The following is a 26,386-nucleotide window of genomic DNA, read 5'->3' on the forward strand; positions in this document are numbered from 1 at the left end:
TGTAATTAACATTTCAGTAACAAACACAAAGCAGCTCCGTGCTGTTAAATGAAGCAAAACACACCCGATGATTTATTTTAGTCACAGTGACTTTTATTATTTCTGACAAAAAGCCCTTCATGGCGGTGACTTTGGGAAACCTCAAAATCACAATTGTGCCCATGACATAGAACGTCTCAGTGTCAGAGCTTTTTTCCTCGTTATCTTTCCTTTTGAAGTTTTATGTAATTGTTTCCCTTCTGATTGTTTTTGTGTTTTTGTGTGTGGTTTCAGGAGAGCGGTGTGGAGTTCGAAGCTTGCCTCGTGGCCCAGTGTGACTCTCTGATCGAGGCCCTCACGAGACAGAAAGCCAAATTGCTCACCAAAGTCACCAAGGAGAAAGAGTACAAACAGAAGGTGAGTTTCTTTTTAGAGTGTAGGAGCATGTCCAATAAAGGGGGTTAGAAAAGAGAACAGACGGAACATAAAGTGTCACATTAGTGCAAGCGTGCAGGAGAAAACAAGAAGACTGAACACTGTAGGGAGAGGAGGCAGCAGAGCCAGAGCAGGAGCACATCTGATACTTTATTTACAAAAGGCTTATGGTTGAAGAAGTCAAGGGGTCAATCCATGAAAGGTAATCCAAAGCATGGCACACGAGTCCAATATGGAGCAGGCAAGAATTAGAAAAATCCCACAGCAGGAAAAGTATCACATTTAAATCACATTTAATACTCCTGATGTTAATACAGTCTGTACTGCAGCATAACCTCACAAAATACACACTGTGCATTCAATGGGGTTGTACAAAATTGAGCCTTTATCTGTTATCCTCTTTCTCATACTTCTATTGCATTTATCTGCTGCAAATCTTATGCACTGTCTCACTTAATGACTGCTGGAAAACTAATTTGAAAAGAATAGCAAAAATTATAAAATTATTTATATTGTTTTGGAGCAGCTTTACTTGTTTTGCAGACCCCACATGTGTCTGCCTTTCTAATCCTTCCTTTCTTTCTTGAATATGTGTCACTTCTTTTTTTTTTTTACAACATAGGCTGCTTAATAAATATTATAAAGAACAGTTATTCTCTCTGGATCGAGTGGTTGAAATCTTCATGAAGTTGAAAAAAAGCATCTGTCTAAATCTGCCGACTGCACAGCAATAGTTGCATCACCATCACACGGACTAAGTGAAAGCACAGGATTGTGTGTCATAGTAACCACAAAGCATGTTTTCTTCTATACTGCACAATGCGGCCAGGTAAAGTAAGAAATCCTGGTTTTGGCACACTGATGAATCTCACTGACATTTATTGGAAAAAGCTGAGTTTTGTCAGGCATACTAAACAATGTTTGGATATTGGAAAGCAGCCACAGACTAAATACTCTAATAGGGTTAGGCTAATTAGATGCAGGTGAAACCAGTCAGAGCTTTTTTATCAAGTTCATATTTACAACCTTAGACTTATACTCAGAACTCAAAAACCTCTGAAAACAGCTTACTTATAACTATAATGTCAAATCATGATCCGATTGGTGCCTAAAAACATCCCTCTCAAATACAGTATGTTACAACAAATTCAAATTAGTCAGAAGAGAACAGAATAGTACAAAATTATCTCATGTGAAACTTTCAGATCTGGTAGATATCTCAAGTATAAAAGTGAAATCTTTGCCTAAAGAAAGAAGCTGATTAAACGTGTGTTTTCAAAGCTTGTAAGTGTCAGCCTCTAAACAAGTCATTTCTATCTGACAGTCCAGTTTTCTACTTTCCTCAGTTAATCCTTTGCTGGGGTTTTCCTCAGTCTGATAGTGTATCACATGGACGCCTGCCCAGCCTCAACGTGCCCACCGACCGACTGACCGTCTGGATGGTGGCGGGGGAGAAGTTAAGGGGGAGGGGGGGGGGGGGGGGGGGGGGGGAGATGTTGGACAGAAGCCTCAAAGGACAGCTGTTGTCATTATCTGCAGGCTGGGGATTGAGATTGAGCCAGAGGGCAAAGAGCTGGAGGCTGTGACAAAGCTAGGACAAGAGAAGAATGGCTGCCTTGTTGATGGCTGATGATAAACTACATTTCCACATGAACAATATTCAGGAAGGTGTTTCTTTTCAAAAGATAAAATTGCAGGCTTCTATTCATATGGAGGCAAAAGAAAATGACATGCAATGGCTTAACTGATTCAGCTCAAAACCAACATTTCTGAAGCACATCAGGCTGCACATCATGTTCATTGTATCATACATTTAAGCATGGACTGGATAATGTATCATAGAAGCAGCATGGTTAGCAGTATGATCTAGAAAAGAAAGATAAAAATGTGTGCAGGCTGTGTCAGGTTAAACTAGAATACTGACTGGAGAAATGTCTAATCAAATTTAACATGGACCTGCAGGGAGGACCCAAAGCTTGCAGTGCTTGCACCGCAGACAATTTAGAATAAATTACGGTCAAATTTGACTGATTTCTGAGTGTTTCCTTACCTTTAAACTAGGTAGTAAGTCAAACTTTAAATTTCCACTTAACCGACTAGGAAATAAGGCATGGGAACATGACTAGTTAAGTGTTCCTAGCTTAGTTGCGTTTAGCTGTGAGCAACCAAAGCTGCAAGATGACATCTCGAGTTGTGGTTAAAATGCAGACCTTCAAGAAAACTACAAAAAACAGAATCGAAGTTGCAATTACTTCAATCAGCTAACATTAGCCCCTCTCAAACTACTCTTTGTACACTGTTCTCGTATTACTGCTCTGTGTGCATTTTGGAAGATAGCAATACAACGCTTTGGATTACTGAATCCTATTTAAATACTACCACATGGCATTGAGTTTCTTGCTCTTTATATTTCATCATTTGACTGATTTGAATGCATTGGGCCCTTCAACAATTTTGTGTTGTGCAGTTTCTTTACTCTATGTATCAGGACACTGGACACAGCCTGTGGTAAATATCTTCAAGCAAAAATCTAAATTATCTTACAACAGCTTCTGAAGAGCATTACTCTTTCTATTAAAAAAGTGCCAGAAGAGAGAGTGGACTAATCAAGATAATGTAAAGAATGAATTTTCATAGTTTCTGACTGTAAACCCTGCCCTCTTTTCTTTTTTCAAAAAAGCACTCACATGCTTTTAAATCTGTTCCTGTAGACACAGCTGCAGCCAGACACCAAACCAAAACAACCAAAAACAAAAATTAAATTGAAAGATTGTCTACACCAAAAGAAAGGCAGATGTTCCTAAAATTCAACAAAGCCAGAGCTTAATCCTTTAAAAGCAACATATTTCATTCTCCTCAGACATGAATACTCACTATGTGCGGCTGTGAATTACAAAGGCTATAGTTAAACATTTAATTTGATTGTTTTCTATAATTTAGATATTGTTTGGCTGTAACTACTTTATCTTAGTGTAGCCATAATGGTATGAACAATAATGGTTACAGAATATAATTAATATTTGGGTTGAGATCTTTGAAGGATAGTTTGTATTTTGATGGAAATTAAATATATAATGCTATAGCTGCATCACTGACCATAATCACATAAAGGTTTATAAGTGTGCAGTTTAAACAGAGACGTACAGTCATTTAAAAAAGAGAGAATCTGAGTTTGTCAGGGGGTCGCAGGGTCACGTTGTTGACCCGATCTAGACTGGACAAACATATTAATACAATAAATATAGCTTTACTCCCTTACTCTAGATCAGAAATTAACCCGTGACTTAAATCTCAAGCCTCAATGAGCCCTTGAAGAAGTGACGACCAGTGAAAACATCCTCACTCTAAACTCTGTAACGGTCCTCACAAAGATACACATTCAAGAAAACACACCCACACATATACTGTAGTCTCCGCCATAATCCAGCAGTTGACGGATTAATCTTTGTCACTCTCTGACCCATGAAGATGAGTGTTTATGTCTGAGTCCTTCTATGAATGAGATTATGGGTCACACAACCTCGGTTATTGAAGTTAGAAGCCAATACAAACTTTTTTTTCTTCTATTTCAAACCTCAACATATAGGACCAGTAAAAAGGATGGAGAAAATATTTGTAAAGAAATAAAGAAAAACTGTGAAAAATGAGTAAAAAAAAGGGTATACATTAAAAGTGTGTAACTCTTTTATTTTATGTCCTATTGAATGTTATATAGAAAGCCTTACATCATGGTTTCCTGTACTACACCAGGTCAATGTAAAGCCTCTTTCTGCCCAATAATGGACAAAAACAACGCAAAACCTTGCCCTAAAATGACCTGGAAAGTGCTTCAGAGTGGGACGAAGACGCTGCGAGTCACATTAACACCGTGTCCGCTATCTGAAATCTGGGCTTCCATCAACATGTTTATATATCCGTACCCTCAAATTCATTTAAGATGCATGTGGAACATATTGTAAAAACATCACTGGCCTGCAGGAGCGTGTGGGCGGGGAGCTGACTGCACGTCTCAGCGGGACTGAAGGAAATTGAAATAAATCTTGAGATTTACTTAGGCTTCACGCTTCACACTTCATGTTGTTTACACACCAGATAAGAGCTGGGCTTTGCCAAGATGAATTGAAAAGCTGATTTGGTCTCGGTAAATAATTCAAGTGTCTGCGTGTGTGTTTTTGCTAAACGTGAATTTGGAGCTTCGTGGTAGAGTTAAAAGTACATACAGCATCAACGATAAACAAATCAAATGTTTTTCCTTAAATCACCTTTCACTGACCAGCGGTTCCTACTTTCGTTATCTGTCACAATTAAAACCACAAGAACTAAACTCGGGTCATAAACTTAAACTTTTCATGCACTCCTCACCAAAAAAAAGGTGTTTTAATAAGCTCATTAACACAACTTTAACACAAAGTTATAATATATATATTTTTAAATGTAACTTAATGAGCTTGTAAGCCTTTAAAGAGAACAAATGACTCAATAAACATATTGTACAGTAATTGGATCTATTATGCAACTTATTAGATCAAACACAACAATAATTATTTGCTAAAAAAAAAAAAAAGCAAAGCAAGACATAAAATGAAAAAATACACAAAAATAATTTATTTTAATATTTGAGATAAAAATCCTACACATTACAAGACTGTTATCGGATCTACCCCCTCCCCCACCGGATCGTGGGTTGGCGGCCTGCCAGAACAACCCCCCCACACCCCCTCCCCTCCCCACCGAATTGCTGATGGACGGTCTACCTCCCCCCACCACCTTGCTCTCTATCCCTCTTCCTGCATCTTATCCCATCTCTCCCCCTATCCCTTTCCAAGCCCGGCGCAGTCTAGGCCTGTGAAGGCTGTTTCGTCATGAGCCGGGGATCCGGCCGAAGATTTCTGCCTTTTAATAAGGCAGTTTTTTCTTACCACTGTAACTTTTGCTGCTTTGCTAAAGTGCTCATGATGGATAGGCCGGATCTTTGTAACATAGCAATAAGTAAGGTCTTTTTACCTGCTTTTTGTAACATAACAATAAGTAAGGTCTTTTTGCCTGCTCTTTTGTAATGTTAACAGACAATGAGTAAGGTATTTTACCTGCTTCTTGTAAAGTGTCTCGAGATAACACTTGTTATGAGTTGACGCTATACAAATAAAAGTTGATTGATTGATTGATTATAAAGCTCAATTCTACAATCAAATGTATTCAGGGGTTATTTTTGGCAAAGTCCCCATTAGACAAACTGCCCCCAATCAGGAGTCCCTGAAAGTAGCCCATGTCAGCACACACACACACACACACACACACACACACACACACACACACACACACACACACACACACACACACACACACACACACACACACACACACACACACACATAAACAGTTGAATTGTTTTGATCCTCTGTACACCCTTCATATCTTCGATTAAACAGCAGTTGACGGGTGAATAATTAACTGTGATCTCATTAACCATCAAATAAACGAGGGGGCTAATTAGCAAGACTCCATCTAATTAACTCTCTGATTCATTTAGGCGACCGTTCGGTTAACTGTGTGATTAATTATCTTTGTTTCCCCCAACATGACAAAATGCTTTTTGTCTCATCCTCTGCTTAATCTTTGAGTGGTTGTTGCATTTGCAGAGTTCACAAACGAGTTGAGGAGGTCTCAAACACATATCAGGTATAGAAAGTTAGCATATTATTGAAGACCACTGATCATGTTGAAATACGGCGCTGGTCTGGAGATGACAGTTCGCTGAGTTTCAATTAGTCTTGAACTAAAGGTTGAGACAGGCATCAAAATCTAATTTCCCTGATGCTCAGAGTTCACCAAACAGATAGCATGTGATTTCTGCACGTGTGAGACAGTCAAAGACTTGAAAAGAGAGAATAAAGACACTTTTATCTGGTTCGGTTTATCAAAACAGTCAGCTCTCATCGACCTTTTTCTTCTTTTTAACCTTTTCCATCTCGCTCCATTGCATCAGTTTCTGAAACAGCGCTCCAGGAACCTATGCATTTTTAATGGAGTTATAATTTCATGCTGTAAGCCAATTGTTTCATAATACTTACTTTTTCCTCAGTCTATTTTGCTTGCAAACATGTTGTTCCTGATCCATCAGCGTTTGACTCCTGCTACCCATTGTCTAATTTCACTAATAGGCCTAGAAAGAATTGCCAAAAAGTTCCTTTCTTTGCCCTCCTCTTCATAAGACAAATTATTTCTAATATTTTTATTATACTGTAATCTCAGGAAACAGTCATTTCTCCTGCCAGACTCCTAGTATTTATAACGCAGCAGGATATTATCAGGAGAATTCACCTCGAGCCAATAGGAGGGGGAGTGATGTTTATATACTGTGACTGCTGCACGGTGCATAAAGTTTCTGCATGCGGCAACTACGATCTCCGTTCACTTAACTAAACAGCTGCATTATGTTTTCTGTTCGCTAGTAAGTTGTTTCTCCGCTCTTTTTTTGATGATGTGATTCCGTTGAACTACAAGTAGAATTGATATAAAGGCAAATATTCTCATTATAGCATCGTATAGCACCTTCGTCCGCTACTTCTGCAACCCCCGCCCCCCCATTCGTCTGACAGGGAAATTCTCCCGCTGTGAGGAGCATATGTGAACAGCCAGGTCAGGAGAATATCCGGAGCAGTCCTGCTAAACTTTGTAATGCTCCTATTAGAATAGTTTCCGATTTCAAAGGAGATAATAAAGGAAGGACTGAAGCTTCTTCTCCCTAGCATGATTGGCAGCTCTCATAATGGCTGCCACTTAGATACTTCCAGTTATTCCTCCGAGTCACTCATAACCTTCTCAAGCACATAAAGACAAGTGCAAAAGTGGTCTATTACAGAGTAGAGCTACTGTGAGTCATTAACACATCGAACGACTTCCCTGTTTTAGTTTTTTGGCTATTTTTTTCTTTGAGTTATCTTTTTGGAAAGTTGCGCAGCCTATGTTTTTGTGGCCTGGTTTCTACACCGGCCCAGTTCCACCCACACATGACCAGATAATCTATTTAGCAGTCGACATAGTTTGGGTGTTTTTTGCCTGCATTCACATCTTCTTTGCCTCTGCCCACTCTTTGGACTTGGTTACTTATTTTTGTCGGCTGTGCTCCAGTCGGTCATGCTCGAGGTGAGGGCAGAACAGAATCCTGTTTAAGTGGAGTGCAAGGCAGCATAAGAAGAGGTTAATCTGATGTTTGATCTCTATTAGCTGATTAAAAAAAAAACAGCAGGAGGTGGAAGAGATGCTGTAACAAAATTTAATCTGTTTGCGGCTTGTAAGTGCTGGCAAAGACCCTGCGGATTTGAGTTCTGACGTGATACAAATGTGAAAATGACTTAATTCTATAATGTTTTGACGGCATATTGGTCTGTTTTTTTTTTTTTATAGTGGACCTATGTGTCACCTCTGCCTTCCTTTTGAAACATTTGTGTTTGGTGCCAGTCCTTGTTTTTGCTGAACAGCTGCCCACAGTGATTCTCTGATGTCGGGGAATATCAGTCATTTTACAAGGCCCACAAAGTGTAACAAAATATATTCAAAGTGCTCGCTTGGCTTGTTTTTTGGGCCATGGTCTTAAAACCAAATTTATCATCTCTACTGGTGATCCCTTTTTTCCAGTGTGTAATTTTTGGATTTCATGTTATTTATATTTTATATGTGCTTTATTATCTTATCTTGACTTATCTTGACATACCGTAACCAATCTTATTTATTCTTGTCTTGATGATTTGAATGATCTTATTGAGGGTTTTCTTGTGAATGCTTACATTTCCTTCTCTTATTTATTGCAATTTACCTCCGTTTCTGGATGATTTACCTCGACTTATTGTAGCACCCTCACCTGAGATATCCTGACTTATCTGGAGTTATCCTATCTTGACCTATCTAGACTTGTTTTATCTCAGCTTAGGTTATCTTATCTTAGCAAAATATTAAATTTAATCTTATCTTACGATATCTTGACTTGTCTAATCAAGACTTATCTCGAGTTATCTTGTTCTATCTTGACTTATTGTGACTTATATCTTTCATTGACTTTCCTTTTCTTAACTTATCTCACATGGACATATCTTGACTTATTATTTTGTTTCTATCTTGAGGTATCATGTCCTGTCTCAACTTATCTAATGTTGGCTCACCTAATTGTGACTTTTAAGATCTAACATTGAATCTTGACTTATCTTGAGTTATCGTATCTTAAACTAGGTTTTCTTGTCTTGACTTGTCTTGTGGCAATGTACTTCTACTCTCATCTCAAGTCAAGTATCTTGACTTAACTTGTTTTTTTACAATCTTGAGCTATCTTGTCTTACACCTTCAGGTATCTTATTGTAAATTAAATGATCTTATCGTGACTTATTTTGTATTTACTTATCGTGACATCTCGAGTTTTCTTGTTTATCGTCACTTATCTTGACCTTAGTTTGATAATCTTAGTTTATCCATCTAATCTTATCGTGACTTATCTTCAGTTTTCCTTTTATCTTGACTTACTCTCTGAGCACAACATGAATAGTAATTGTCACATGTTGTATCTTTGGTTTAATAATCTTATGTTGTAGGTTTAGACCCCCCTGCTCTATAAAGTAAAACCTCTGCTCTGCGTCTTTGTCAGGTGGTACGTGACCAGATCACCCACTGCACCATGAAGCTTCGTCAGACCACCGGGATGATGGAGTACTGTCTGGAAGTCCTCAAAGAGAACGATCCCAGTGGATTTCTGCAGGTATCTGACCCACTGTGTGTCTGTATGTGTGTCAATGTCAAGTTTCAGCCTTCTTTCATGTCATGCAAGTCACCAAATAGTCCCCCTTTGCAAGCCTGCACATAAGTGATTTCCAGCTGCGGCCAAATGAATAAATTCTTGGTTTTACTGCCTTCTGAGAAATTGCTGACTTCTGTGAAAAAGCTCTGTAAAAATCACTCACATCAGTCCACACGCAGGGATATTACTGTAAATAAAAAACACAACTTTTCTGAAGTATTTACAACCAAATATATAAATGGAAAAGATAAAAGGAAGGAGGATGGGTTAAGACGTACTTCCTGTGAGCTTGAGAGGAGAAATGAGCTTTGAGAGGAGCTTCTGATGTTTCTGCAGCTAAAAACAAACACACAGTAAGAGGAGGAACACACACACACACACACACACACACACACACACACACACACACACACACACACTCACACTCACACAGGATGCATCAGATTTGTTTTTCCTAATACTGCAACTGATCTATTTTTAATTGACCTGGCATGTTTAGCAGTCCTGGGCTCAGATGCTCAATAGCCAATCAATGACTATGGATCGGTGCATGTTAGGTCAAACTGGAAAAGGTCAGATGTGAGTCGTGCACCTGCTTGAAAGTGATTGATTAAACCCTGATGATCTGTTTGGGGGGTCCTTGAGAACCCCCTGATCCTCTATAATCGCTCACTTTTATTATCGCTTTGATCATTAGATCACCAATGTTTCATACATTTGAATAGTTTGGGGTCTTGGTGACACCAGCTGTGGTTAAATACAGGGGATTATTGTCTGCTCTGTGTTGTGATAAGTATTGAAAGGACTTTTTATTTTACATTTGGACTTCATTTAATTGATTTTTGTACCTCTCTTTGGTTTAATATTTTTCCAGATATAAACCTCAAGACCTTGAAATGAACAGGATAAAGTAACAAATATCTGTTATATTATGACACTGACGTGTTGATCAACAGGGTGCCCAATGCAAAAAGACAAATAACTTTCTATCCAATAATGGTCTCTAAATATAAAACAGATAATTTCCTGTTTGATGATATACCTATTGTATAAAACCTGCAAATATCAAATACATCTGTGACCCGATTGCATGTAAACAAAGAATGTGACCCATATCTGACCCTGGTAGAGTTTTAGTGGAAGGAGAATTTCTCTATTTCCAGCTCCAGTCAAGAAAATCCGAACAGACTTTGAGTGGTGCCGAGGCTTTGATTGTCCCAGCTTTGTGCTTTCATTGCCGTGACATAAAACCAAAAAGCTAATCTAAAATGAAAAGTGTGGTAAAAATCTATTAAAAGAACACCTAATGGTTTAGTTCAGGGTATACGCAGCTATACAGAGTATATACCCACTTATTTTTCAGTCTCCATAGGGTATACCCACTTCTCAATCCCCTCTGATTCACACCACTGAATGATCGGCAGTATTCAGAATGAATCCTCAGATGGTGAAAGGCGCACTGACTTAATATGCAAGAGGATTCATGTCACTGCTTTTGTACAAATTAAGAGTATACCCACTACTTTAGGCACCACTACAGCACTGCCTGTCATGTCAGTAATAAGTATCTCCTGCAGAATGAAAATCAACATTTGTTTTCCCCCCATCTGTTTCTGATCCTACTGAATTACAGGAGATGAAATTGAAACGTCTCTGACTCTGATTATGAATCATTCCTCCTCCATGGAGAGAGACACACACACACACACACACACACACACACACACACACACACACACACACACGTAAATATCCCTCTATTTCATCTGAATATTTTATAACGTATTGATTCCTGGGTTCTTTATGGTTGCAAAAGCCTAAATCATAACTACAGGCTTTTTAAGGAATCAAAGGTTGATATTAAGGAAACATTTAAGTTCAGGGACGCTCAATGCCACCGATCTGAAACGTGTAAAGGAAGCTAAATGAAGCAATTTACATTCTCATGCTGGAGGACGAGTCTCTAAATCCTCTGCTCGTGTTTTGCCCTTTAAAGATGATAGCTATATCTTTTTTTTTTTTTTTTGCAGCTGAGTGCAGTTTAATGTAATGTATTCACTTAGCCTTTTTTTTCCTTCCTGAGGCGCTGAAGCTCCTACCAGTGAGGGTTTTTTTAATTCTTATCCTTAAATATTTGAACTGCACTAATGCGTGCCTCATTCTGCTTGTCAGACACAATGTAATGAAGCGGGGCTAATGGAGCAGATCGCAGAACAGAGGAGCTGCTCTGCATGCAGGGAGGGTATCACAGTACTTAAATATAGATATGAAATTGATGCTCTTTTATTAACTGTTTCAGCCTGCACATGTCTTTTAATGGGCTTACCTTCCTTCACTTTTTTTCTTTTAACGTCTAACATTATAATGAATTCTGTCTCTGTAGATATCAGATGCTCTGATAAAGCGGGTGATATCGTCTCAGGACCAGTGGGTGAAGGGGGCCCTGGAGCCAAAAGTGGGCCCCGAGTTTGACCTCACCCTAAACACCGACTCGCTGCTACAGACCATCCTGCAGCTGGACTTCTGCCAGGGAAAAGGTAAACGCAAAAACGCACACACTTGCACATCTACAGCATACTGTGTGAGCTGCAATTAGGGCTGCATGATAGGAGATAACATCGTTCAATAGTAGCTAGCTTGAGCTTCTTCTGTGGCTGCTGAAAAACAATGTATTCTGCTAGCATGAGCATCATATATACGCCTCACATGCTGAGTGAGAAAGCATTGCTTGTTTACATTAAATGTTTGTTCTGATTCATTGCAGTAAATTCAGACTTTTCGTTTATTGCAAATGCTCACATCGGGACAACGATGACATTGTATTTTAATGCCCAGCCCTACAACAGGATTCTGTAGGGTCAATATTAGTAAATGTGCATCGGTGAAATACGTCCTCTATTCAGTCTTTTTAGGTAATAGTATTATTTATTTAAACGTTTTTAATTGAGTATTCAATTGATTTTGTTGTGCACTCACAAAAAGGTTTGTTGATGGGTTATTTTATGGGTGGCATCATCTTCCCCTGAGTGTTTCTACAAATGCTGACAGTGACATTAAAACATCTGTATACAGTTGAATCAGTTTCATGTGAAATAAGCAATGTCTTTTTGACTCATTTAGATCACACCCCTGGGCATCTTGTTCACCTATTTAACAATATAGATTTATTTTTTCTATGAATCAGTTTTTTTGTATTCTCATTATCAATCCCTTCAAGATTTCTTCCATAAAGAAATTGGCGCTTGTTACGTTTGCTTTGGTCAATTACAATCAATAATGTCAAATTTAATGCTCACAGTTTGTAGCACAAGTCTTAAACCAACTTGGCTGTCACAAACTTGAATACGTTTACTGTTTTATAAAGCTGTTTTCACACGCTGCGTAGGAATCCTCAAGATGATCGGACTTTGTCTGTAAACTCAGTGGGCTGCTTTTTTTAAACAAACTATGAATGAATCAATTTGACGTACACAAACATCTTTGACCTGAAACAAAGACAAATTCCTCTTGATATTGCCCTTGATATCCCATCAACAACGTTTCGTTTCTGCTGATCGTCCCTTCCGGGGTTTCTGCAAAATGTACAACTCTACAAATCAGCACAACTGATAAGATATTCATTGGCTGTTGCTACCCGGCAACCAGTTGGCGTGCATGAGTACACACACCGTCCTCTTCATTCAATCAGCTGCACTCTTAACAGATTACCCAGATGTATTTTTAATGTACATTGAATATGTAATTATCGTTGTGCATCTTTTATTTTGCTGTGAAGATTAGTGTGTTTTTCTTTGCAGATGCTGATTTAACTTAATTAAATCAAATCTTGCAATCAATCATTAAAGCGTATATTTCATGCACGAGCTTTAAAACAGTATTCAAATGCATTGTGATCCATTGTGACCCACTAAAGCATGTCTAATATACTGATTGCATAATCATGATTAGTTTAGTGCTGTGTAGTTAATAACGTGAACATTATAATGTGATTATGCGCTCATAATAAGTTAATGATTTTCTTATCAGTGTAATGCTTTATGTTCCTTCCCACCTCAAGCTATTGAACTTTCAGGTTTTCATTTTTTATCTGTTGCATCATCGTATTATTTTCAAGTAAAGATCTCAAGCTTTCTAAAGAAAAATTCAAATATGTAAATGAAGAATCAAGAGATTTTGTCAAGAAAATCCAAACAAACTTCAAGCGGTGCAGTCGCTTTGGTAGTCCCGACTTTGGTGCTTTAATGGTGGTGACATGAAACCCATCTGTACGTTTCCCCACCGTCCTACTCGTCATCTGGAACAAAGCGAGGAAGTTTAAAGATAGACCATTTGATTTCATGCCTTTGAATTGAAGTCTTTGACATCCTGAGCAAGCGGCACAGTGTGGGAGGTGTCCTCATTCACAAGCTGCCTTAAATGATTTGCTACCATCACCAATGCCATTCTGAACGGGATGAGCTGTTCTAAAGATCATGTTTTTAAGAAAGTCTTGATGTTTTCGGTAAATCAAAAAGATAAAACTAAGTATTTTGGACCTAAACATACATTTTTTTAATGTTTATTCGTATGTAATTACTGCCTGGTGAACTAATTATTCCCAGAATATTTTGATGACATTATTTGGAAATGACTCAACCCTTAAATAAAGCATTTCCCCTTTGTTGCCCAACAGAAATGTCATCTTTGGCTTATTAAGTTCCTTTTCTCTTAGTCATATTAGGCTCACTGAAAAATACTGAAAGGAAAATTCCCAACATTTTGAAAAACGCTTCAGTAAAACTGCTGAGCAAACGACCCCAGTGTCTTCAGTGGAAGATAAAACCCTGTTAATATATATAAACCTTACCAAACATCTTAAAACAATCATACTCCCACACTGATAACAAAAGACATCAAGCTTTTTGTTTTCTTTCTTTGCTTATGCTATTGTAAGGAATAAATTGTGTTTAAATGTTCATTTTTTATGCAAAATTTTTATACCAAAAAAATAATAATAAAGGTCACAATTTGTAATTTATACTCTTTACCCTGACTTTGACATTTAGATTAAAGGTAAATTCTCAGCAATATAGTTTTTAATATGCAGAACTGGAAGGAAAGCCATTACGTTAAAGGAAGAATGTGCAACATTTTACACATAAATACAGCAGAAATCAAATATATGCTCTGTAAATATCTCTGAGTCATGACTGTCTACAATGAGTGAGAAGAGTGAGTCTTGCCAGTTGTATTGAAGCCGTCAAACTACTGGATCAAAAAGTGGCACATTCTTCCTTTAGAAAAATAACCAGGTTGTAAAATTATGACTTCAAGAAAATGTTGCAGAAGTAAAAAAGAGTTCCTTGACAGTTTCAGCATTTGTTTCAGTCTTCAGTGAACATTTCCGTATACGCAGATGATACCATATTATACTTTGAGGAAACGTAATATAACGTAATATGAGACGTTAATGAATGAATAGTATAAAAAAAATCAATCAATATTATAAATATAACAGGGATTTCATATCTTTGACATATTACAGGAATTTAAAGACCCTTGTCCTTTGAAACAAAGTCTAATATTTGGTAGATTAGTAAATAAAGTAATGCTTTTGTGACTGTTTTGACATTTAGTGAATGCAGCACACTTTCTTCTCAATATGAACTTTTAATGTTTCTAATGCAATCAATCAAAATGTCTCATACTGGTCTCACTGTCAGCTCCACCTTCATTGTTAGCCGCCTTCTGTCCACATGCTCTTGTATTAAAACATCCAAACCAACATCATATTTCCAGATGTACAGGAGATTCCGTTTTTGAAACAAATGCAGGCAGCAGACAGTGATGAGACTGACATGGAGACAGAGAGCCCCGGAGGTATTTCAGAGACTTCTCACAGTAAACCTATGTTACCTTCCCTGAGTTTATTCGTCACTCCTTTGTCCTCCCTCAGCCCCCGATAGTTCTCACGGCCATTCTGGTCGCAAAATTCACTCGTCTTTTTTTGTACCACAGCGTCTACCTGGTCTCCTTCCTCTGCATGGTTACTGTTTTCTCCAGGTCCTCTCCAATGAATGGCAGCTCAACAAATTAGTCCTGCCTTCAATGGAAGACAAAAACTCCCAAACATCCAATAAATGTAATGAAATTTGTTGGCTGAAGTACTTCTCTGCTTCCAATATTATTCTCTTAAAGAATCCTTTTGCGTTTATTTCACTGAGTCAATGATTTAATGTCTTTCTAAACAAAAACTATTACCATTGTTGCAAAATTAACAAAATGTTAATCAAATAACAGAAAGGGTTTTGTACTTGATCTTCTTAACAATCTGTTGACGTAAAAATGTCACCATAACTATGTTGTTGAATATTGGTTTCAAAGAAATAAAACAATACATTAAGTTATTATCTATGGGTAATATATGTGGATAAATGCAGACTGAAAGCAAAATCATGAAACGAAAGAAATGAAAAAGGAGAATACACTATACTAAAAACCTTCAAAAGCTTTTGATTAACTTGATTTTCATGAATCAAAGAAGTACTTTGCCTTCAAATGTTTTAGAATTGAAATGTCACAACTGATGAACCAAAACCAAACATGCAATTTACTTGTATAAAATTGATTGTGAAAGGTTGTTCCCTCTGTCCTGACTGCTGCCTCTCCTCTGTCTCGTCACTACTTTTATTTTGGTTTTAATCAGACAAGAAAATAGATATTGATACAAAGCAGATATCATCAGCCTGAGATCTCCACTTGTGTGTTCGCGGCCTCATGTTTACCCTGTTTGTGTTGTTTGTGTGTTTACTTCAGCTCCCTTTGGAGTGTGGGTTGATGGTTTTACCACCATTACGGTTAGACAGATACGTCTCCTTTTAAAAGACAAGTCCTTTGACTTAATGCTGGTTTCCTCTCCTTTTATACATTATCAGCCAGCTGAGAATCCAGCCGTGACTTAAGCTTTTAATTGATTCAAGGCTCTTTCATCTGTCTTACTTTCAATTTGGAGTTTTCTATATCAAAACTCTCGGTTTTCCCACATTGACGAGAACACGCTGCCCTCGAAATACTTCTAATGTTCTGGGGCGTATTGACAAGAATAATCCAAGTTTTGTTTAAATCCTTGCTGCTGGATGCTTTGGTTACAAATTATCTTCTAGTCTTCAAAGCTGATATCGGTCTAACCCTGTGCACTACTAGCACTTCTGCCTCCATAGGGGTATACCGTCCTCACATGGCCTACTTAAAGCCTCCACTGATTCCCAGCTGTTGCCCTGTAAATGAACCTAGAGCTCATTCACCTTTAAGGCTTTTTTTTTTAATTTCCCACATGATCCGCATTAGAGCTCCACTTTTGGTTGGTTTAAAAGCAACGAGTCAGCTGATGACATCACCCTGTTTGTCCTCCTTTTCCTGCTCCTCATTCATGTCATCCTGTCATCTACTTTTCTCCTCTCATCCCCCCAATTACACTATTTATATCTTGTCCATCTTGTTCTGTCCAGCAGTGGAGGCCGGACCCGGGGTGCCGGCAGCGCCTCTCCTGCAGCTGGAGAAGTGCTGCACAAGGGACAACAGCGCCACCCTGGCCTGGAGGGTGAATGCGCCCCCTAGCAGCGCCATTGAAGGCTACATTCTGGAGCTGGATGATGGAAACGGGGGACAGTACAGGGTCAGTACTACACAAAAAAAACCCCTCACATTTAGTCCAAATGTGTGTCTTGATGTAAAAGTAAAGTACAAGACTTGATACTGATATGATAGTAATCTAATCCAAAAGGCGGAGACTTGTTTCTCTGTAAATAATCTTTAAATGTTATTTTATTATTAATAATCCATATGCTGCTCATCTCTGACTCAAGCTGGATGGTAGTGTGTGTGCATACTTGAATATGTGTCATCAATAAACGTGATTTTTTTTGTGCTCTCATCCCATTGTCTCTAATACTTGAGTCCATGCACGCGTCTTTGAGTGTTTAAGCAGCAAATATACACGTGTTTGCTCTTAATCTGCATTTGTAATGATGCGACTATAATGTGTGTGTGTGTGTGTGTGTGTGCCCCCAGGAGGTTTACGTGGGGAAGGAGACAGTGTGCACGGTGGATGGACTCCATTTTAACAGCTCCTACAATGCGAGAGTGAAAGCTTACAATGCCATCGGCGTTGGGCCGTACAGCAAGACCGTGGTGCTCAAGACCTCTGATGGTAGGTCACGTGTGTCTTTGACTTTCTTGATGTAATAGCTGTCCACAGAACAGTTTTGTTTATATATTGATCGCCTTTGTAAAAATGTTTTACATAACAGAAACTTTATAGAAGAATATTCAGGAGTTTTTATTAACTTAAAGACAGGAGAAAGAGAAGGAAGAAACTGAATCTAAAAAGAGAAAAAGGAAAAGAGAGGGGGAAGATGGGTACAAAAGACGGGCAGGAAAAGAATGATAGGCAAGAAGAGTAAGCAATAACCTTTTCACACATATGGAAATCTCCTGAAAAACCCAGGAGATTACCTTGAAGGACTTTTTATGTGAACACAAACAGCCACATTTTCCACTCAGACTTCACTCTGAGTTTCTCCTGCCAGACCCCTAGTATTTATTTCGCAGCAAGTTTGAGTTAATCCATAATTTAACGGCTGCATTACGTTTTTCTGTGCGCCAGTATGTTGTTCTCTGCTGTTTTGTTGATGTTGTCATTCCATTGGACTACACGTAGCATTGATATGAAGGCAAATATTCTCATTATAGCGACATGTAGTGGACTCTGTTGCTTCTTCCGCTGCTAAAGGACAAAAATGAAGAGAAAGAAAAGTAAAGAGAGAGAAAAGGGGAAGAGAACTAAACAGGGGCAGGTTTTGACAAAGGGAAAAGGAAGGGCACATGAATATAATGAAAAATAAAGGCAAGAAAAAGCAGAAAAGGAAAAAGCTTCCTTAACAGGAAACACAAAAACAGAAAAGAAGGGGGTTCGAGAAGTGGAGGGAAAATGGGAATACAATGAACAATGACAAAATCTTACAACAACAGTTGGATAAGAATGAAGACTGTCCCCAGACTTACACACACGTACACACACACACACACTTGCAGTAACAATGGGCATTAGTCTGTTTTCCGACTGATAACCGTTTATGCCAACATGCCCTCTGTTTCCTTTTCTCTGCTTACTCGTCCTCTTCCTCTTTTCTCTCACCAGACATTGCCTCTTTTTTCTCTCTCCTCTCGCACTGTAGCTTCATTCAGTCACATGGGGGAGGGGCATTATGGGACGTGACTCTTGTTGCTATTACATATTTTTTAAAAAAGGCAACAAATTCTGCAAGACAAACACTGACTTGATGCATAATTTGTAGAATTTATGGTATACATTTTCTGTTATGTGTGTAAATATTTGATGTGCCCCCACAATGCTGCAGCATAAGGTTGTAGCTGAAAAATGAAGCATGTCTGTCCTCAGGCCTGGATAGTAACTGTGTCCCAGATGTAAGTGTGTGTGTGTGTGTTTGTGTGTGTGTGTGTGTGTGTGTGTGTGTGTGTGTGTGTGTTCTTGTACATAAATCTTTGTGGGGACCAAAGACTGACTTAGACCTACAAAGTGAGAACCAATCTGTAAATAGGACATTTGGCTTTGAAGGGCTGCTTGAAGGTTGAGACTTGGTTTTAAGGTTCAGGATATTTGTATTTTTTTAAATATATTTTTTATTTTATATACTTTATTAATCCCTGAGGTAAAATTTAACTTTTCACTTTGTCATTGTGAGACCCACAATGTCCAAAATACAAACAAGCACAGACCTGTTTACATAACTGAAGAGATGTCAGAGGGAGGGGGCTGCACAGGAGCTGCTCCTCCAGCAGTTGGGTTTGGTATCTTGCTCAATGGCGCCTCGTCAGTGCTCAGGAAGCAAACTTGCACCTCTCCAGCAATCAGTCCCATATGTGGTCAATACCAGGACTTGAACCAGCACCCCTCTGGTTAACAACTAAAGTCCCTATACAGACTGAACTACTGCTGCCCCCAACTTATGGTTCGGTAGAGTTTGGGATAAAGATTGGGTTGTTAATACACCAACTACTTTTCATCAAGTCAGAGTGAAGGGTTGTATTTTAGAAAAGGCAGGAATGACCTCATCCTTTATCAAAATAAATCAAGAAAGGCATGAGGGTGCAATATCTATCAAATATATATTTGCTTAGTACAACAGTGAATTTCTGGTACTGAAACAAAACATCTGTGAGTGTCTCAAGGCTTTGTCAGATATATATATATATATATATATATACTGTATATATTTTCCACTACATGAAGTTTCTTTTCTCCATGTACTGTTGTATCTCAAACAAAAATCTGATGCTCCTCAGAATTCAACTCTTTCACACATATTTCTTTCATGTGCAGATCTTTTATCAGTGTACGTTTACAGGAAGAGGCCTCGCCCCAGCCACAAGCTCAAACACTTTAACTACAAGTTTTCCAATATTCTATTAGCAACCAACTTAAGGATGCTAATGTCATGGTGGAAACATGAGGGAAGGCAAGGCAAGGCACGTTTATTTATGTCGCACATTTCAACAACAAGGCAATTCAAAGTGCTTCACACAACATCAAAAGCATCACGACAGAGGAAAGAAAAGAAACATTAAAATAGAACATTTAAAAATCCCTAAAACAAACAATTCAAAATCAAAGGGAAGAACCATTCGGACATTCCTTGGCATTTTTACAACCTCCTGATATTCCAGATTTGTGTGAGCAAAAATGTAAAAAAAAATGGTCGTATAAGAAACCCAAACGCAAATGTCCTATTCTTGGTTACTCCCCCCACTAATAAACACAGATGTGGCCTCATGACTGTCTGTTTTTTTCCTTCCTTCAGTGGCCTGGTTTACATTTGATCCCAGCACAGCTCACAGGGACATCGCTCTGACGAATGATAACCAGACAGTCTCCTGTAACAGCTACGACGACCGCGTTGTGTTGGGAACTGCTGCTTTCTCCAAGGTAAACACATTCAACACATTATTCTGTCTGTTTCATTGATTTTTTTTTAAGTCATAGTTACACTGATTGATTGACTGATTGATTGATTTATTTTCATTGAATCTCAGGGCATCCACTACTGGGAGGTCTGCATCGACCGCTACGACAACCACCCGGACCCTGCGTTTGGCGTGGCACGCATCAACACCATGAAAGACATGATGCTGGGGAAAGATGACAAGGCGTGGGCCATGTACGTGGACAACAACCGCTCCTGGTTTATGCACAACAACTCGCACACTAACAGGTAGGTGCTCACTGTTAAACTATACTTTGTGTTTTTGAATTGGATGGAAGTTTACAAACAGCAGTCAGTGTTGTACGGCAATTTTCAAAAGCTCAAAGCTCACCAACGTTTGGGTTATTGAACACTGACAGATTTTTAATTGAAAAAATAAGACATCTATTTTTAGGTAACATACATTTGCATACAAACACTAAAGAATAATACACTTTATAATAATACACAGTTTCCTTTCAATCATTGCTTGTGTTTTTGAAAAGGTGATCTACATTTTGAAGTGTTGCATTACAAAAGTTTTTATGGAGAAGACAAATAAAAATTCCCCTAAAATATTTGTTTATATCCTTAGTGTCACTTTTTGAACATCCCTATCACTATTTGTTTGTGTCAGTGCTTCTTAGTTTAGTATTATATCATAACATACCTTTTATATTTGATATTTGACCTTTTTAAATGAAGACTCCCAGCCAATAGAAGATTTAACTTGTACGATCTGATTTACAATACACACTTTAAATCTTGAATGTTATGCCCGCCTGGATTCATTTTTCATTAGAAAGACAGCTTAAACACTAAATGAGATTTTTCCAGAGCACATTTCAAAAAGGCCAGGTTGTAACCCAAATGTATTCATTTTAAAAATGTATGCTTTTTTTATATTAATGCAGCCTTGATATACTGTTTTAATCAGAATCTTCTCTTCCTTTCAGACCTCATGGCTTAGTGTAAAGAGAGAAGCTTACTATGCAGTGGAAACACATTACTTAATATATTATAGTTCATAAATTCAAAGAAGTCATTAAAGTGTTACTTCACAGAAAATAATGAATGGTAATTACAGTTGAAGTTTGCAGATTGGCTAAGGGTTGTTTTCACAAGCTAGTGTCTTAAAAATTGGAATTGCTCCAATGATTAAAGCAGATTAATAAGCGATGTAATAACCAATAAATTATCCAGTCAGTCATAACTTTTCAGCTTGTATGTCATATAAAAAATGAGTGCTCATCTTTGATCTTATTTACAAACATCACTTGTGTGTCAATAAAAACAGCAGGAGGCGAGCTTCCTGGGGCGGCACTCTGAGCCTCCATTCAGCATTATGTATACTGCATTAAATCTTCCTCTCACACACATTCCTCAAACACACACACACACGCACACACTCACAACAATGATACACACACAAGATGACAGTTGGACCTTCGGGGTTTCATACAATGCCAGCTAACAAACACATCAGGGAGCAGCAGAAGAAGACATCAAAACATCTCTCTGCAGCAGCTCTCTCAATGTCACAGCCAAACTATCAAACACTCATTAAACATTTATTCTAGCGGAAAAATCTCTTTTCCTTCACCAGAAAAAAAAAAAACGACTTTCCACAGAAATATGCAAAAAAAAAAACCTCTGAATTTATGGATCTACCTCAACCTCAAGTTCACCCATACTGCAGATTTAATTACTGTGCCACTTGTTTTCATGTTGTTAATCATCACGCTGTTATTTATCACACATTTAATCCATCATCCCTGTGAGGGTTGAATCTCACTCAGGCGTTGTGTAATTGTGCATGTAGCTTGGTGAAATGCAGCTGTTTGTATACCTACTGTATGTACATGTTTATAGAGATGGTTTCACATACTAGCGTTTGTACAAAATCATACATTTGACATAAATACTGAATGTTAAAGTCTAAGTATGTGTCCAAGGTCAAAGTCTTCATGTTTGTGGATCCACATTATAGAAAACCCACATTGCTGAATATGGACGTTTATTTTTTGAATGCCTTCACCTCGTCTTTTATTCACTTATGACCTTTTCTTGTTAGAATAAAGCGCAGATAGTTTAAACATGTCTCATGAAGTTGGGTCCACTTGTGAGCACAAGCGTCACTTTGAACTTTCTAAAAAGCTGTGGAGGAAAAATTAAAGAATAAACTACTGGATGAGAAGAGAATGCATTTCTTGTATACTTGCTTGTAGTCAGTCATATGTCAGTTAGTGCTTCATGTAAAAGTTTGCTTCATCTCGTCAAACAGGATAGATATATTTTTACCTTTTTTTTGTCCTCAAGAGGAAAAGTCTGTCTAAAGTGAGTGCACACAGCAAAGAGTAAGAAATACAGTATTGAACAGGATAATGAAGAATGACAAGGGCACTTTCTCACACAACAAATACACAAACATGGATTGACTCTTTACAACACAAACTTGATTTCCTGAAACTTCAGATCGATAAGGGGACGTAAATATGGATATTCAGTTTTTTCAAACATGGGACCCATTTGGAATTTGGAATCACCAATAGGTACAAAAACGTCACCTTGCAGAACACACAGGCTAATTCCTACGCTCACTGGATCAGTTATTTTTCGGAGCTACTGCAGCTGGTAACTGTGCAGCAGTCTGAGAAATAAATCTGAATAAGGAATTTAAAAAGTGCTTCCTTTCTGTCACTTGGAAGGCAAAAGTTTAACTCGTCAAGGGTTTGAAAATTCAGAAATAAGCCTTCTAAACATTGTTAGTCTTTTCTTTGTTTCACGACGAAGTGAAGTACTAATAGAGTGGAAGTCACATTTAAATACACCTTGTCTTGTTATTAAAATATCAAAGGAAAGTAAATAAAACCAAGCCTCTCTGTGTACAGTAGTTGAGATGTCTCTCTTACTTGCACGTCCAAGATATCAAAAATTAACCTGTTTTGTCTGCTTGTTGTTGTTTTTTGTCTGTGTGTGTGTGTGTGTGTGTGTGTGTGTGTGTGTGTGTGTGTGTGTGTGTGTGTGTGTGTGTGTGTGTGTGTGTGTGTAGGGCGGAGGGAGGCATCACTAAGGGCTCATCTGTTGGCGTCCTGCTGGATCTGACCAAACACACTCTGACCTTCTTCATCAACAAGCAGCAGCATGGACCCACTGCCTTTGAGAGCCTGGAAGGGGTCTTTGTACCTGCTGTGAGCCTCAACAGAAACGTACAGGTCAGTGTGTGTGTGTGTGTGTGTGTGTGTGTGTGTGTGTGTGTGTGTGTGTGTGTGTGTGTGTGTGTGTTTGGAATTTTAGTTAGGATATATTATTTAGTGTGGCTGTATGTTTTTGTGTCTTTATCCCTAATCCTAACACTAATCTTAAACCTTTAACACTTTATATTTCAACATTTCTTCATGATATTTTTGTGATATTAACTTATACCCACACTACTTCTGGATGTTATGGACTAAGAAACGACAGCGTTTAGGTGGAGGCATACGTCGCCTATATCAGACAATAATAGAAAATGTTTGCCGATGGGTTCCTCTGAGATTGGCATTCTGCTAAACAGCACTAAATGTCCCCTAATTTCCGAAATATTCCTGTTTTTAGCTCATCAGTCATTATCTACTTCTGCTGTTTTTCTTCAATGAAAACACTGAATATTTGTCGTCTTTGGCAGCCATTAAAACAGTGTTGTTATTGCTGCTGCAATTTTGTGCACACAGTCAAAGTAGCCACTGCTTAAACTAGTCAACTCAGATGTTTAATAATCAAAGTGAAGAAGTCGGTAATATTTTACAAGCGAGACACAGAAAACGGGGGAATCAAAAATGAAGGAGAAAGAAGGAGTGGGTGGTTTAGATAACTTAATTAAAGAACAAATACACTCTTTGAAAACATGATGCATACAAAACCTTAAATCAGTTGTATGTAAGCATTAGCAGCAAAGCGTGCACAGAGTATAACAAGTAAAAGCACTCACTGTGCAGGAAAATGGTCCCTGTCTGACTTTGACTCTGATACATGATGTTGTCATGTGAATATATTTATAACAGCTGCTTTAACGCATATGGTGCATTTTTTCTTATGTGAATGTAGAAGGATGTGCATGAGAGAGATAGAACAGTGGATAGAGTCTGAAATAAAGGAGAGAGAGAGAGAGTGGGGAATGACATGTGGGAAAGGAGCCACAGGCCCGGATTTGGGAACTACAGCTTCCATACATGGGGCGCGCGCACTAACCACTGAGCCACTGCGCCACCAGCGCCCTGTGCATGTTTATTTTAATACTTAATATGAAGTTTGCAAGTTTGAATCAAAATCAGTGTATCATATTTATTAAGATTGTAGGTTTCAAGATCATCCAAGTTTTATTTCGCTTCATAAAGTAGAAGTTTCTCAGTCCATAAAGCAACACACTTATCTTGATAAACTGATCTAGTTCGCAGCTGTTATTAAAAATGTATTGGAGTCAAAATGAACCAATATGTTCTCGTAATAAAAGCCTTTATTGTGCACGGTTTGAAGCTGATCTTCGTTTGATCTGGAGTATTTTTTAAGTTGTCCAAAGTGATTCCCCCTCCTGAAACCAAAGCCAGGCTTGTCTTTGGCCTGAGTGATTCTGTGACAGTGTGTCCTCAGTCGTCAGTGCTTGACCCGGCTGTGTTTGCTCCGTGTGTTTGTGCAGGTCACCTTACTGACGGGCCTGGAGCTGCCAAAGAATATCAAACAGTAGAAGAGCCGTCCTCTCTCTGTGCGTGTCCTGGATTCAAACCAACGGCGACAAACACAGTTGGCTCCCCACATGGATCTTCTTTTTTTTTCTCCGCGTCACGTCAGACCTCTCCCATCTTCTCAAGGTGCCCTTTGTCTTGGATAAACTTCAGTGTGAAGCCCTGGAGTTAGAGGAATACATTTGAGTTAATATTTGCTATAAATCCCACGATTGAAGCTTTTGGAAATCACAACAGAGATGCCTGGAGTTACTGTAGATTGCCACACTTTTTCCACAATCCAAGTTTTAGCCCTGTGAGACCCCCGGATACAAACAACAACAATTTAATGATTCCAGCTTTTATCTTTTAGTAATTTATTATTTTTTTAAAGAAAATACAGCTTTAAATTTCCCCTGAAAGTCTGAAACTCTTATTTGGAAGATTCCAACTCTGTGCAGTGAATAATACGAGTGCTAGTTAGTGATTTTAAATCGACAAGTTCTTATTTATACTAGAAGAAAACAACAACACAGTCATTTTAAAAAGTCAGCAACAACAAGAAGCTACATTTAGGAGTCGACACAATGAGCGAGCAACAGTTCAATGTTAGTCTGTTCCTCTCTCTCTCTCTCTCTCTACAGCTCACAACTTAAAAACCTGAAGTGATTTGTAGGAGTCTTAGCGACACCGCGGGATGTTTCACAAATCTAAACTTTTCTCTGCACATCTCTGTTATGGCTCCATTATGCACTTCTTCCTCTGTTGTCTCCTTCTTCTGTATCTCATGCAAAGAGGCATAAACATTGTTCGCCGCTGTTGTCTAAGAGGTTTACACGCTGAGCTCACGCTGGGGGAAGGAATCAGCTCAGGTCCATTTCAGCTTCAGTGATGTGACAGATCTGCAGAGTGTGGGAGTGAGTGGACACCTGGCAGAAGAAGAAGAAGAAGAAGTGCATAATTTTGCAATGCAGAGTGGTTATATGACTCTTGTTTTTGTGCCAGTCGGAAGTCTCTAAAGTAGGATTGGTTGTAATGAAATACTGAAGAGGGGAATCATTGTGTAGTTCAGATGGGGGGAATCAGGGACACTTGACTGCAGGCTGTTGGTTGGTGTAGTTTAGTGTAAAGACTGTGAACAACATTGATTTTCATCTGTACTACACAGACATTAAGCAGCGTAGTCATCGTCTGAGGTCCCAGTTAGTGGATATCGTTTCCTTCAAACGGAGCCAGCCTGGCTGTTTATCTCACTGTATGCAGAGTTAAACTAACCTTCTGCCAAATACAAGCAACAGAAGTTATAAATATGTGATGTCCATCTTCTCATCCCACTTTTGGCTAGAAAGAAAATCAGAATATTTCACTAAAAGCCGGCTGCTTTATTTCCTTATAACTAAATAAACTTTTCTTTTTTTTTCAAAGTATCTAAAAACATCAACAAGAAAAACAACACAGGCCCGCAC

General features: G+C 38.4%; 1 protein-coding gene across 1 annotated transcript in view; it reads left to right on the top strand.

Moving 5' to 3' along the window:
* LOC132984724 (E3 ubiquitin-protein ligase TRIM9) overlaps window positions 1-25,639 on the top strand; it is a 59,747-nt gene extending 34,108 nt beyond the window's left edge. The window contains exons 3-11 of the mRNA XM_061051637.1: window positions 274-396; window positions 9,050-9,160; window positions 11,583-11,736; window positions 16,687-16,853; window positions 17,249-17,387; window positions 20,059-20,183; window positions 20,291-20,469; window positions 23,273-23,435; window positions 24,896-25,639. Coding sequence (XP_060907620.1) covers window positions 274-396; window positions 9,050-9,160; window positions 11,583-11,736; window positions 16,687-16,853; window positions 17,249-17,387; window positions 20,059-20,183; window positions 20,291-20,469; window positions 23,273-23,435; window positions 24,896-24,943 — 1,209 coding nt within the window. The 3' untranslated portion in view covers window positions 24,944-25,639. The remainder of the gene's footprint in view (window positions 1-273; window positions 397-9,049; window positions 9,161-11,582; window positions 11,737-16,686; window positions 16,854-17,248; window positions 17,388-20,058; window positions 20,184-20,290; window positions 20,470-23,272; window positions 23,436-24,895) is intronic.
* The last annotated feature ends 747 nt before the right edge of the window (window positions 25,640-26,386 follow it).

This window comes from Labrus mixtus, chromosome 12, assembly GCF_963584025.1.
Source record: "Labrus mixtus chromosome 12, fLabMix1.1, whole genome shotgun sequence".
Taxonomy (NCBI): Eukaryota; Metazoa; Chordata; class Actinopteri; order Labriformes; family Labridae; genus Labrus; species Labrus mixtus.